The sequence below is a fragment of the Rutilus rutilus genome, assembly GCF_951802725.1.
Source record: "Rutilus rutilus genome assembly, chromosome: 18".
Lineage (NCBI taxonomy): Eukaryota > Metazoa > Chordata > Actinopteri > Cypriniformes > Leuciscidae > Rutilus > Rutilus rutilus.
Genome location: NC_140231.1, coordinates 21,369,138 through 21,383,296, shown reverse-complemented (window position 1 = coordinate 21,383,296; position 14,159 = coordinate 21,369,138). Strand labels below are relative to the sequence as shown.

The window sequence follows — 14,159 nt, the reverse complement described above, 5'->3', positions numbered from 1 at the left end:
GTTCTGCACCGTTGGCTGTCACCTTTCCCTTTCTTTTGTGGCATAAACACTCAGTGCAACTATTTGGCAGCGTCTTTCCTGAAATGACAAATCAGCCCACACTGATAATGGCACAGAAAGCCTGACAACTGAAATCATTGGGAGATCAGACACCTTGCCAATTGGTCTAGCTGATGTTTTCTTCTTCCATGACGGAGAAGAAAGCGAATCATCTTCCCAGGCTATCTGTTGCCCTTGGTTGCTATTATCACTGAGCTGTAATTGCCTGGTTTTACACATGGCTGAGTGGCTTCCCGGCCTGCCTGTAATAAAACTGTAGGCAGAAATACAGAAGACATGGGGAACAAACTGAAATAATGAGCTTAGTTATCCAACTCTCCAGATGCAGGATAAAACAACTGGAGAAGAGTGGGGGTCGCAGCACGTCCTGATTTACTCTGTTGTTTGATGATCTCTGGAGAGGTTTAAATTCTTATGATTGGCCGGGTTGAGTCTTTGGCAGTGATGCAATGGCAAAACCATAGAGATTTTTATTTTTTTTGCCAGGGTAGACCGCTATCTCTAATTGTTGTCTTGCTGTGAAATGGCAGTTCCTGCTGTGGGTAACCAGCAGTGATAGAGCAATATTGTTTAATTAACAGGCATGTTAGCTCTCCCTTGTGCCCGTTCCAAAATCTACCAACAGCCTTGTCGATGTATCCCGCACAATGCACATATTCTAGTGTTGAACATTTGTAGTGTATTTAGAGTAAATGTTGTTAAAATCATATAATTTTAGGTAAGATTTTTTTTTTTTAAGTCTAGAATGCCTCACCTAGTCTGCATTTTTTTAAATAAAAAATATTGCAATTTAAAATAACTTTTCTATTTTAATATATTTGAATTTTTAATGCAATTTATTCCTGTGACGGCAGAGCTGAATTTTCAGCAGTCATTACTCCAGTCATCTGAGTCACATGATCCTCGAGAAATCATTCTTATTATAATCAGTGTTGAAACCAGTTGTGCTGCTTAATCATTTTGTGGAAACTGTGAAACTTTTTATCGGGATTCTTGATGAATTGAAAGTTCAAAAGAACAGCATTTATTTGACATAGATAAGGGTGTTTCCAAGGTGGCCGCCAAGTAAACCGACTTGCCCTAATTGGACTTCAGGACACCTCAGTTCAGTTGTTAGGCATTGAACAACATCAACATAATTGCTTGGGAATCCACACAGGTAACAATTGACATCCCAATATGGGGAAAAACTATTTAAGATTCTATCCAAGCTGTGCATGTCCCAGTAAAATCCTTTAGGGCTCTTGATGTCTGAGAAACACACTTTCTGTGGCTAGCTTATTAGCTTATGTGCTGCTTATTTACTTTATAAAGCCATAGGCTACCATAGAAGCAATATTTGGAATTATGGTTATATTTAAAAAAAAAAAAAATCTGGTATTGAGGATGTGAAATTGATGTCCTGACTGAATGGGAGTGATACCTTATGGCTCAAACCCTAAAACATTTTTCTCTTTAATGGCTCATTCAGGGTATGCCAAGGTTTTGATTGACAGCTAAATTCTCCGGTGTAGCCAGAGGAGAGGCAAGGGCTCAGCTGGATTGTTTTCCGTGGCTTAGGTTCCAATTCCCAGCTCTCCGTTTGGCAGAAGGGATCCACTTTGCCGTCAGTAAACTGTGACCGTGTCTCAGGGCTCTGATCTTTTAATACCTAGTCCCAAGAACTTTCCATTTGGAGTCACTGATCCAAAACCAAAAGGGGGTTTTCACCGTGTTTATATAAATTGCAGCCCACAAAGCAATCATTTGAGTTGCAGGTCTTGTCAGAGGCATCATCAGTCTTTTGCTTTCAGCTGTGTGGTAGTGCACTTGGGTCTCTCTTGCCTAGAGTTGTGAGTCATGAGTTATATTAACAGAAGGTGAATATTGTTGTTCTTCTCAATATGGTTTATTTCCTCAATAAGCATTGGGACTGAGCTGCACATTTGCCAGATAATTGGAAGAATGAAGGAGTTTGCTGGTTAGTGCAAAGCTGTGGCTGCTTATCACGCCATATAGTGTAGATATATACTCATGGAAAGGAATAAAGGATAATATTATTGCTATATATTTAGATTGTTTGAGATTTATTTAGTTAATTGTGCTTTGTAAGATATCTTTTTCCAGTCTCTCTCTCTTTCCCTTCAGCTGAAATGAAGCATGAAGCCCTTTAATGGGTTGCAGAGTGCCACAAACTTTACCCATAAGGCTCTTCCTGCTGAATATCAGCTACTTTGTAAAAATACAGCTCAAAAGCTTGTTAGAATGAGATGAATGGAGAAAAAATCAATGCAATGCAAATTTTGAGCGGGGAGAAGGAAAAAAAAAAACGTTGAAGGGAAATTTTTGTATCACAGCCGTATCTTTGTCTGACAATATGTTTATACAAATGTGTTAGATAGTTCAGTGTTGCATTTGAATAATTAAGTGGGCGGAATTAATTTCATGGATTAATGCAGCAGAAATGAATATAGCTTAGCCTATATTTATGGTTGCAAATTTGTTAGAAATGTGGTTGCTTTTTAGATAACTGAATATGGCATGTCTAGACTGAATCTTGTTGCAAAGTTTCATGCGGATGCTAAACATGTCTTAAAGACTCCATGAAGAGGGGTGTATTTTTTGAATACTATAACAGCTAAAAATATGACAGAAACATTCAGGAAATCATTTAAGATTGAAATGAGGTTTTAAGACTCCTCAGTGTTATGAAACACGTGTGCTGCTGACAAACACGGTGTAGGAAGCGGAAATTAAGCTAATCTCCCAATGTTTATTTTGGCTCCAGAAAGGAAATTGTGTGGTGCAGCAAACAGGATTTGCCCTCCGTTTCCCATCATATCTCAGCAGATGTGTGTCTGTTAAGCAGCCCTAGGATTACGTGGAGAACACCTTTACGATGCAACACCACCTACCCGTCCTGTTCAACCCTTCTTTCTTTGAGCCAGCTAGGCAGGGGTCCAGTCGCCCTGACCACACGTGCCGGTTCCCTCTAACCTTTCCTCTCTCACAGTTGTGCGCCACACAAACAACTCTCTTCACAGCAAGAGACTGAAGTGCACTCTATCAGTTTGCCAAGTGCACTTTATCAGTGTGTCGGCCCGAAAATCAAAGGCAGGTCATTTTTCCTCAGGCTGCGCATGTTTACTTTGAGTTGTTGCTCTCACACCCACCCACACAAAATATATACTGAAATTCAAGCAACCGATGTACTCACGGTTCAGTCGGAGAGGCGATTAGGCCTTGCTTCAGTGGTGGTGTTTGAAGAGGGAGGAAATAATCATTTGTGCACGTCCTGAAGGGATAGACTAGCAGAGATTAAAAAAAACAACAACAACAGATATATCCTTCAATGAATTGGACCATTTTGTGTTTGTCGCTGCAATACTTTAGGCTTTTTAAATATACACATATATATATATATATATATATAGCTTGTTAGAATGAGATGAATGGAGAATTTTTTTATTTGATCAATTAACAGTTTGTTGTTAAACTATACATTAATGTCAAGTATTAGGTTGATCTAATTGTGGTTGGAAACTGTGATCAGGATTCTTTGATCAATAGAAAAGAGAACAGAATTGATTTTAAATAGAATGTTTTTAACAATGTAAACTGACAATTAATTTAATGGATTCCTGCTGCATAAAAGTATTAATTTCTTTCTTTCAATAATAATAAAAAAAACTTGCTGCCCCCAGACTTTTGAACAGTAGTGTATGTTTTGAGCTCTCACATGTCTGAGTGGTAAAGCGGAGGCATAGCATTTTTAATAATATTTGCCTACTGGGATTTGATTAGATCAGAGGAACATCACAGAAATTACTCCTATTATTATATACTTGTATATAGGGCTGGGTATCGATTCAGATGTTACAATTCGATTCCGATTCTCGATTCAATTTTCGATTTTGATTCTAAATTAGATTTCAATTCGACTCAATGAATATATATTTAATACAAATCCTATATTTATAAAAAAGAAAAAGAAAAGTGAGCATAAGTTTACAAGTGGTTAATTAATAAAAAGAAATTAAGAGCTACAAACCTGTATATTAAACTCTTTATTTTAGGTACACTTGGGTACATTAAAACAGAACCCAACTCTATATTTCAAATGCATACAATGAATAAACAGGATTTTGAAAATTGGACAAGTCATTCCTTGATCAAACAGGTTAACAATCCTCACATAAACCCATAAAAAAAAACTTGCATATAATTTTTACCTGTGCCCTTCCTGTCTAACAGGTAGGACATATACAGAAATTAAATAAAGTTATCAAACAGTCTGCGCTGCATTAATTATAAATGATATTAGAGATGCACCGGTTACAATTTTCTAGGCCGATTCCGATTTCCGATTTTTCATTGAGTTTGACCTGCCGATACCGATTTTAGCCGATTCCGATTACATTTTTTTCTAACCACTTTACAGCACACACAAATATTTATTTTCGATATTTTCTTTAACCCTTTCACGCGTAAGTTAAAAATATTCTAACTGACACCACCCAGGGTGAACTGAGAAGAATAGAGTAAACACTGCTTAGTTGTGATATATGACAGTGCTAAACGCGTCCGACTCTGGCTCAGCGCCAGCCAACCAGCAAAAGCACAGTTTGAATGTGGCAGTTATGCGACGTCACTGAACATTATAAATGTGCACCGTACTCTCAGGGGCACAGAAATAAAAAACCCATATATGAGACCGTACCGCTCAAAGGTTAATCATGCGGCGCCCGAGTGCATTTGACCGGCATAAAATCGGCATATGTCAGACTGACCGGCCGGTCGCCGGTCATGGCCGATCACGTGAAAGTCGGCCAATTCCGGTCACCAGCCGATCAATCGGTGCATCTCTAAATGATATATAGACTAATCCTTATTAAAGTTACAAAAGTTATTTAGTCAAGAGCAGTGAGTGTTTTTCTCTGTCCCCTGTGTTCTTTGTTTAACTTTAACGACAGAGGTAATTAGTGGCTACTGTGTACTGTCCGTTTAAGACCAGCCGCTGCTGACGGAGACGCGGATCTCACACGTGCCTCATTCTCTCACGAGTCACAACTCTTCACGTTCATCATAAGACTGCTCTTATGTTATGAAGATACTCGACAAAAATACATTTTGGCATAATTGTGTGTGTTATTGTTCGTTCAAGCGCGAAAGAGAACTGTATTCTGGGCTGTCTTGTGCGCACGCACGATATCAGCGCGAGTCTCTCTGTGCGTCACAGTCAGGTCATTCACAGGCAGCGAGCTCTTTTTTGACTTGTCGCGCATGAATGGTTTAAAAACATTATCATGAATAAGAGCGGGATCATGTAACACTAGCCAAAGGATGACAAAAATTAACAGATGCTGCATTAATTACGTTAACAGCCCAAATTTGTTTATTTCATATAAAATCGCAGCATTTTGGGTCATATAATTGCGCTGCATTACATCATTTAATTGCGCTACATTACATCATCATTACATCATCGCAATCGGCTTGACATCGCGATTGCGATATAATTAATCGTGCAGCACTAGTTGAGGTTATTTTATGATTAAGATTAAACAAACACACAATCTCACAGCATTAGCTATAAAATGGAGTTTGCAAGCTTATGAACAGTGGTGGAAAACTAATACTGGCTTTTGGGTAATAGATAAATATGGAAAAAAAACGATTTGTGGCGTTTGAGAATCGATTTTGAATCGACCACGATTAATCGAAAAATTGATTTCTTTTTGCCCAGCCCTACTTGTATATCAGTGGGGTCTCTGTCCAAAAGTCAGTCCAACTCCAATATCATGCTGGTGAGTTTTGCACTACTCGCATGTACTTCAGAATAATGTATAAATCAATCTAGATATTTTTTTTTCCTTTTAGCTTTTGGGTAAATATGCATCCTTTTCATGCAGAGAGAGCATCTGATTGCAGCAGTTCGACTAGACTAATAGAGTCTCTGATGCTGTTATGAAAGATTGCTAAACTTGGCAGGCAGCTCGTTAATAGTCTCTGAAGTCGTGATATTTTTTGCCTTACCATCTGTGGTCTTTTCTTTTCTTTTCTTTTCTTTTCTTTTCTTTTCTTTTCCCTCTCTTTTTCTTAAAGCTTTCCTTCTTGTCAATAATGTCGTTTAGCGCTCTGAAAGTGATTTGTCCCAGGGACATTCAGTGGTTTAATACTGACTAAGCAAGAAAAACTCAGTACCAGACCAGGACGTGACAAGATTTCACTCCCGGATCATTTTGCCATCGTCAAGCATTGTTGTCTCCATCTCTCATGCCATGCTTTAGATTGTAACAAAGTGAAATTTATGATATCCATTAAACACGCTCTATAACTCGGGTCATTTAGTCTTTCTCCGGGGTTGGGATTGATTTGCGCCAGTCAACAGTCAGACACCAAAAGGGCATTTAGAACTGTTTTTCTGGGCTCCTCTACGCAGGGTCCAGAATAGGGTTGTGCCGATAGACGATAGTATCGTGTATCGACGATAGACAGAGATATCGCCGATGGCAGATGCCTTTGCCGATATCAATACGATAATTGGCTCGTTTTTCCATTAATGTATTAAATCATTATTATTATTATGAAGCTAGTATAGTTATTAAATTAATTAGGAACTACAATTATATTTGCCTTGCCTAAATTCATAACGACATCACCACATAACCACACTTGCGCCATATCACGCGCGTATGAGGACTCCTCAAAGAAAATGTTTTTAAAACAGACAAAACAAAAACTACATCCCACAATGAAATTTCATTGCAAGGTGATCCATTCACAAATTGTCAAGAGTGCTTTAACAGACGCATAATTTTTATACAGAGCCTAGATGAAGACGCGGCATCGTTGTTCGTCAGTATTTTGTTTCCATAGCACATTAACAAAATATTTAATGACACGAATAACACTAAAAACAATACAATTACAAAATATTAATTATAATAATAATATCAATAAAATGATATAGGCCGCCTAGGCCTAATAAAAGTCTTTAGTTCACGAAGCATCTGTGAAACTCTGCCATCTGTGAAAATCACAAGCAACTTCAAACTTGTTTAACAAGAAATATTCTTCTAATTTTTTCGCTGTCAATAATGTAAGTCCACAAGAGAAATATTCAGCCAGTAAATTAAGATAGTTGCTGTACCGTTATCCACCGTCGACTCTGAGAGAACGTGCTGTTAATGCAGCGAAAGCTCAGTCCGTTTCTGCTTTCGTTTTCAGGGATTGAGCGCGTTTACATGCACGTTATTAACTCGATTATGCTGAATAAACTGACAATGCATGTGGTCATGTAAACGGATTAACCCGTTTTCCTTTATCAGAGTCAAGTCATAAGTTTAAGTCGGCGTATAACCGATCGACTTTTAGATTTTTGCCTCTGATTTCTCCTGGCATTTAAAACACCTGCGTTATTGAAGTGCGGTGCGCATGTGAAGTGCATCCAGACAGAGAGAGCACTGGTAGGAGGACATATATCGCAGACTCCGACTCTTTCTTGAATCAAGAAATTAAAACGTGTTCACATCTCGTCAAACAGTCAAAATGCTGCAGATCTGTAACGGCATGAGAGGATAATGTGTGTCCGTAAATTTCCCGCTGACATGTTGAAATACTCCGAGTCAGATACAAGAATGATTAGGATCTTTTTTTTTTTCTCACTATACCAGGAAATAACCTGATTTAGCCTATTAATAAACACTCCACCTTTGCTAGCAAAATAGAAAAAAGATTCTCATTTAAAACGAAGTAATAAAACAAGCAAATTGATGAGTAAATAAGCAAGTTAATAATCAAATAAGTAAGCCCCGCCCCCTCACGATAGGACGATATGAAAATGGAGCATATCGCGCAACCCTAGTCCAGAATTAACACCTGCCAAACACTAAATACAAATTCCTAAATAAAAGATGCACGTTAGTGATCGATAATTTTAATAGGAAATGGAATATTGCGAAGTTTAAGTCGGCCTATTAGAATGATAATTACTCCTTGCTGGTTTAAAATGTTCTATTTGTTGTGGTATTGTGAACTAGCAATTAACCCATTAATTACCCATTAATATAAATGTATACAACTTGAAAAGTATAATTGTGGCAATAACATTTAACATATTAAATATAATAAATATTTTAAAAGTGTTGTTTATAAGTTGATGTATTAAGTATCTTGAATTAACAAAGTAATCAAATTTAACCTTGCTGTTTAATGTTACCTGTGGTTCAAATAAAATGCATAGAGTCTACTAAAGAAAACATTTGACATGGCTTGTTTGTACCAGATTTTTCCCCAATTTTTTTTACTTTACTATTTTTTTCTCCAAATTTTCTTTATTTTGACACCTGTGTGGAATATTCCTCATTTAACCACAAAATCAAAATCATGTAGCATTGTGTTTTCGTCACAGTTTTACAGAGTGACAGTGTATATAATCTATAAATTGAGAATTTTTTTTTAGTTTAGAGGTTATGTGTGAGCAGGATCCATGATCAAAATGCTAACAAATCCGTTTGTCATTTAATATTCAAGGGAAACACTTAATAGTTCCACTGTTGTGGATAGAAATATATATTGTTTATAAAAACTATGCAAAATACAGTTTCATGCACAGTAAGAATATTTATGGCCTACCATTGGCAAAATCATAATTGTCGACTCTATGAGTGTTTGTTTTTGTGTTTTGTGCGCTGCGCGCCATTAGGATCTCTCTGTAGGGGGGACATCAGGCTTGGAGATTGGCCGCCCTCTCGGTGAGAAAATGCAACTGATGGCCTGCCGAGCACATGAAGCTTCCAGGCATGCCTTTTTCGGTTTTATTACCATCCTTCCCTTTTGTGTGCGACTGCCACAAAACGCCAAACAAGCCCTACTCAAAGCATTTTGTTTTAGTAATTTTGTTGTTCAGCCCATATGTCATGATATCCATCTCTCCACAACATTTTCACATGCCTTTCTGCTGCTTTTTCTGCTCCCTCCCTCTTTCGCCCTGTCTTTTTGCATCCTCCCCCCCCTTATTCCTCACTTCTCTTGTCTCCACAAGCCTCGGTGTAGAGAGCTAGAGAGCAAGAGCAAGCACATGTGGGGGTGGGGAGGAATCACAGCTGAATTAGTTGGTTCTCTCCGATTGGTTGAGAGGCTGGGTATTGTGGGTAGGGGGGAGAGAGCGGGGCGGGCGACATTTGTTTATTACATATTTCCCCCCTTCTCTTATCTTGTGTTATCACGGCAACAGCTCCTCCTATACAAACATAAAATTGACAGTGGAGGGGAAGTATCGGGCTCACTGTATACAAGGGGAGGGGTGTGTGTGTTTGTATATATGCGTATGTGTGTGTGTGTGTGTGCTGTCTGTCTGCCTGAGAAAGAGAGCCATTTAATTTGTGGAGTGAGCAGGGATATGCGTCAGTTCGTCCACCGTATCCTAGACACTGCCGATGCCGGGTCCACAATCTGCACAACGTCACGGTTTCATCAGGCAAGAGGGGTTGGCGCTCGGCGACGCCACCACCAGAAGAGAGAGACAGGCAGAGAACGAGAGAAAAGCAAGGCAGCATTGGTGCACTGATGCCTGTGCGCGTGTGTGTTTGAGTTGTCTGTGTGGGGCTGCCGGCGGTCCGCTGCTCCTTAGTTACTCTGGCTTCTTGCTGCTGCTGTACGTCCTTCATCCTGTTTGCCTCTGACACCATGATTTTTTGTAATCACTTAGGTGAATACAAGAAGGACGAACTCTTGGAAGCTGCGAGGTGAGTACATGCCTTCTCAACCTTTCCTCATGTCATTTCCCACTCTCTCATGATTCCGTTCTCTTCCTCCCTCCCTTGCTTTTTCCATAGACACTATTTTTCTTTTGTCTGTGCACATGGATATGAATTAAGGCATGTGTCGGAGAAGGTGCCGTCAGGACCGGGAATGTCTCACTCAATGGATGCATTTAATACGTACATGTGATGGCCTGGAGGAGCCCACTTCCTACACAGAGGACAGCCTGAGAGTTTCCATTTAGCTGCATGCCATGGGCAGAATGCTTTATTCCATGTGGTGAATTCTGTTTTAATTGGTTTCCGAGTGCTGCAGGTGAAACCAGAGGAGAAGGATGCGAAAGAGACAACTTCACATCCTACCTGTTGTCTGGGGAAACTTCATTTCACCAAACACCTGATTGTCACCATAGGACACCTAGCCATGGAAAAACAAGACTGCCTTTTGAAACACGTGACACGTAGGCAATCCCAGCAGTCACCACCTTTTTGTTACAGAGAAAAGATGTTCCTTTTCATACTCTGGTCTACGTCTCCATTGGCCTTACCCCCCTCTTTATACCCCTGCCTTCAGGCACAGCCCACAGCATGGATACGAATCAGGACTCTTGTTTTTTTTAATGATCAAGAGAGAAAGGAACTACAAAGACCTTGTAATTCTCTCCAACATTAGGAAGAAAGATTGATAGGAACACATGATCACAGGGGGCTTCATTGTTGTGGAATTAGGTTGATCTCTGCCCCACCCCTTTAAGGATGTCACGAGTAACGCTATAAATTGAGAATCATTTTTAGAGACTTGCAGAATGGAAGGTGGGCGATGCAGATAGACAACTATTTGCAAGAAAGTCGGGTTTGACTTATGGCCTGTGCTCTTCTTAGTAGTAATCTCCCGAAGACAAGGATGCATCTGCAAACGCATCAAGAAGATTGATGACACCCTCCCATTCCTCAGCCTCTCTTCCCAGTTGTAATCTCACTGCCAGTCCTATTTTGCCATGTTGGTGGTGGGGTGTGCATTTAAATGAAGGAACTTATGTTGTTGTTCATTTAAGCCAGTTATCTGCAGTTACTGGCAGGAGTATCCCAGATTAACTGGGGAGAAACAAACTCTGCTTATTATGCAAGGTTCTGGCAAGGCTTGTCCTGTAGTAAAGTCTCGGACTCAAGTCTGCTATTGTCATAGAGTAGTTTTTGCATGCCTGCAAGACCCTGACAGTTTCCAAAGATGGAACACTCGACGTCGACATGTTCCAGCACAGGAGCACAACCACATTGTTTGGCAGCTAATATATCGCCTTGCCATTGTTCATCTTTTGATTAGAGTGGGATCAGGCCACAGATGGCATGAGGTTTTGGTCATAGCCGTGGCAGGCCTATCAAATTCAGCACTGTGTTGTAGCTCGTGGTGCTGGCGAAACATAAATGTCGTTGGCAGGTGCAGATGATTCAAACATCTCCAGGCCACGGCTCACTCCAGTTACAGCAGGAACTTTATAGGATATCCTCAAGTGCCACTCCTATGCATATGATACATTTAAATTGAAGGTACCCTGTCGGTTTCTTCTTTATGTTCCATAAAGTAAATTACCAGTAGATGCTGTTTGTCTTACATCCTCCTTTCTTGACTTTGACTTTTATTCCCCCATCTCTCCTTTTATCCTTTACTCCTTCACTCCTTATCTTCTCTTTGAAATTCACTGTTAGCTTATTCTTTTATACTGTTCCCCAATGTTCTTTAAAAACTGCTGCTTTGCTTCAGGAGCGGAAATGAAGAGAAGCTCATGGCCCTGCTTACGCCGTTAAACGTCAACTGCCACGCCAGCGATGGTCGTAAGGTAAGAACATTCACTGCATCATTAACGTTTGACCACTGTTTGTGAATACTCCATAGAACTGTTAATATTCTCCTTCCAACAAACTTCCAAAACCGAGCCAAGGTAGATGCCATATTTTATTTTACATGAATGAAAACAAGCTGATTTTTTTTTTAAGCTGATTTCATTCATAAGCATCAGGAAAGTCGGTTCACACACAATGTCTCTCAGCAGAGTTAACTAGTCTAATCTCAGTCAACTTCTGTCCATGGTTATTATAGTTTTCAAATCTTAATTTAGTTTTGTTATTTTGTTCAGCATTCACTCATTGTTAGATTTTTTTTTTCCTAGTTTCACTATTTTAGGTTTAGTTTATATAGTCTAAAAAGAACACCTAAGAATACTTTCTGTAAGTAGTTTTGCAGTCATGAAAATTTATTCTAGTTAAGATTTGAGTTTTTCAAGTTATATTAGTGTATATATTTTATTTCTGTTAACAAAATCGTTTTTAGATTTTGTTGTATTTTCACTAGTGACACTAACACTGCTTCCGTCCTATTGGAAATTATAGTTCCAACCAAAATACAATTGTTTCAAGTCGACTGGTTAGACATTGCCTTCATATGAATATTTAATTAAATATGGTGTCTGTCTTCCATGACTAAGCTTCATTGTGAAAATGCAGCATTTTTCACTTCACCTTGCATTCATTGGGTTAATTTTGCAGTTGAAAATAAGTTTTATCATCAAATTAAAAGTAAAAGTGAATGCTGAGGGTTGGGTTTAAAGCTGAAGCCAAGAAGCATCACTCTTATTTAATTGGTTGCTATATAATCAAGTAAATAACTCAAGTAATTTATGTGGAACTGCCATTTAATTAGACTAGTTTTTGCTGCTGTTGTTGTGCATGAGTGTTGCATTGGTTCCGAGATTAAAGCAAACCCTCAGGTTTTTACGAAGATGTACTGCAGTTTACTTTCAAGAGTACTAGCCTGCAATTCACTCTTTGTGTGTAGCATGAGCCTTAAATTGAGTTTTTGGGAACACTTTATTTTACAGTGTCCTTGTTACACGTTTTACATGTAGTTTCCATAGTAACTATAAATTATGCATAATTACAAGCAATTAAACCTAAACCAAACCCTCATCCTAACCCTTACCCTATAGTAAATGCATGTAGTTAATTATTTTTACTCAGTGCTTAAATGTATTACACTGTATAGCACGGATGCCTTAAAATGGATATCTATTTTTTAGATATAATTTTTTTTGTTGTCTTATATATCTATTTAAACAATACTTGACTGTGTACAACAACTTCTCCATCAATATTTGTCACTGAGGACAAGATCGGAACAGTGAAATGGTTGCAGAAGTGTCCTAATCTCTCAGTGAGATCAAGGGCTTGATTTGGAGGAATTACTCTCAGCCGCTTCTGCATGTAGTCCTCATGCGTATTTATTGAATATTGACTGATTTCCCAAGCGTGCTACCCAAAATGTTTTTTTTTCCCTGCTTTGGTAAACATTTTGAGAAGAGTCTGGCTGCGGACATGAACTCTCAGCTCATTTGCACTGTATGTGATCATTTCTGAAAACTGTTTTACAAAGATTTATGATTTATCACATAATGAGTCTTCTAATTCAACTCTTTGCTGTCTATTTTGAATGTGACAATAATAATTTTAGATTGCTGATGCAGCTTATAAAAGCATTCTGAAGGATGCTGTGATGATTTTCCAGTTTTTTTTTTTTTCTCTCAGGGTTGGTCAGGATTAACAAATCATAGTTACTTGTGATTACAGGGCAGACATTTTATTAAATCATTTTAAAGAAATTGCTTCATGAATTTCCTTTTGTATGTCAGGTACTAATCCTTTTAAAGCATCAACATATGATTTGACCTTTTTAATAAAGGTTATTTATTTAAAATGTATTTATTTTACGTCTGTAATGATTAAAAATAATACAATATAGTCTGAAGCATAATTCTAAATAGACCAACTACGGTTACATACATGATTATATATGACAGTATATGTTGCGTTTACTGACACATATTGCGTTTCATCACCACATCAATTTTTTTTTTTTGTGTGTATGAACATCACATTTGAGATATTACTTTTTCCCAGTTCCCCTGTAAAGAATGCAATTGATGTCTAGACATTTCCCGACTCGTGAACACTTTAATGCAGTGCAGCCCTGCACATTTTAAAACGGATATCCCAGTGCTGCTTACTGCCGTTTATTTTGCAAAATTTAAGTCTCAAAATAAATGTTCTCCTTTTGATCAGAACGTCGTCCATTTCACACTGGACTAAACATCCTTTGGGTTTTTTTAAAACTCCTTAGATTGAAATTCATCCCTGAGCTTGTTTAACAAGGTTTCTATTCATCTTAAAACAGGTGAGTGGAGTAAAGGCTCACTGAGCATGTGCCTGAGATTGGCTTTTATCGACCCAAGGCCCATATCTTGCGCCTCTGTGTTAGCAGACCTCTAACAAAGTCTGATGCTCGTCCTCTTAGTTATTTGAGAG

At 38.5% G+C, this 14,159-nt stretch overlaps 1 protein-coding gene across 3 annotated transcripts in view; it reads left to right on the top strand.

The window, feature by feature from the left end:
• Window positions 1–14,159, top strand: part of tnksa (tankyrase, TRF1-interacting ankyrin-related ADP-ribose polymerase a) — a 109,816-nt gene that overhangs the window by 37,978 nt on the left and 57,679 nt on the right. For all 3 annotated transcript variants that reach the window (XM_084388251.1, XM_084388250.1, XM_084388249.1), the window contains 2 exons: window positions 9,752–9,788; window positions 11,566–11,641. In XM_084388251.1, coding sequence (XP_084244377.1) covers window positions 9,752–9,788; window positions 11,566–11,641 — 113 coding nt within the window. The remainder of the gene's footprint in view (window positions 1–9,751; window positions 9,789–11,565; window positions 11,642–14,159) is intronic.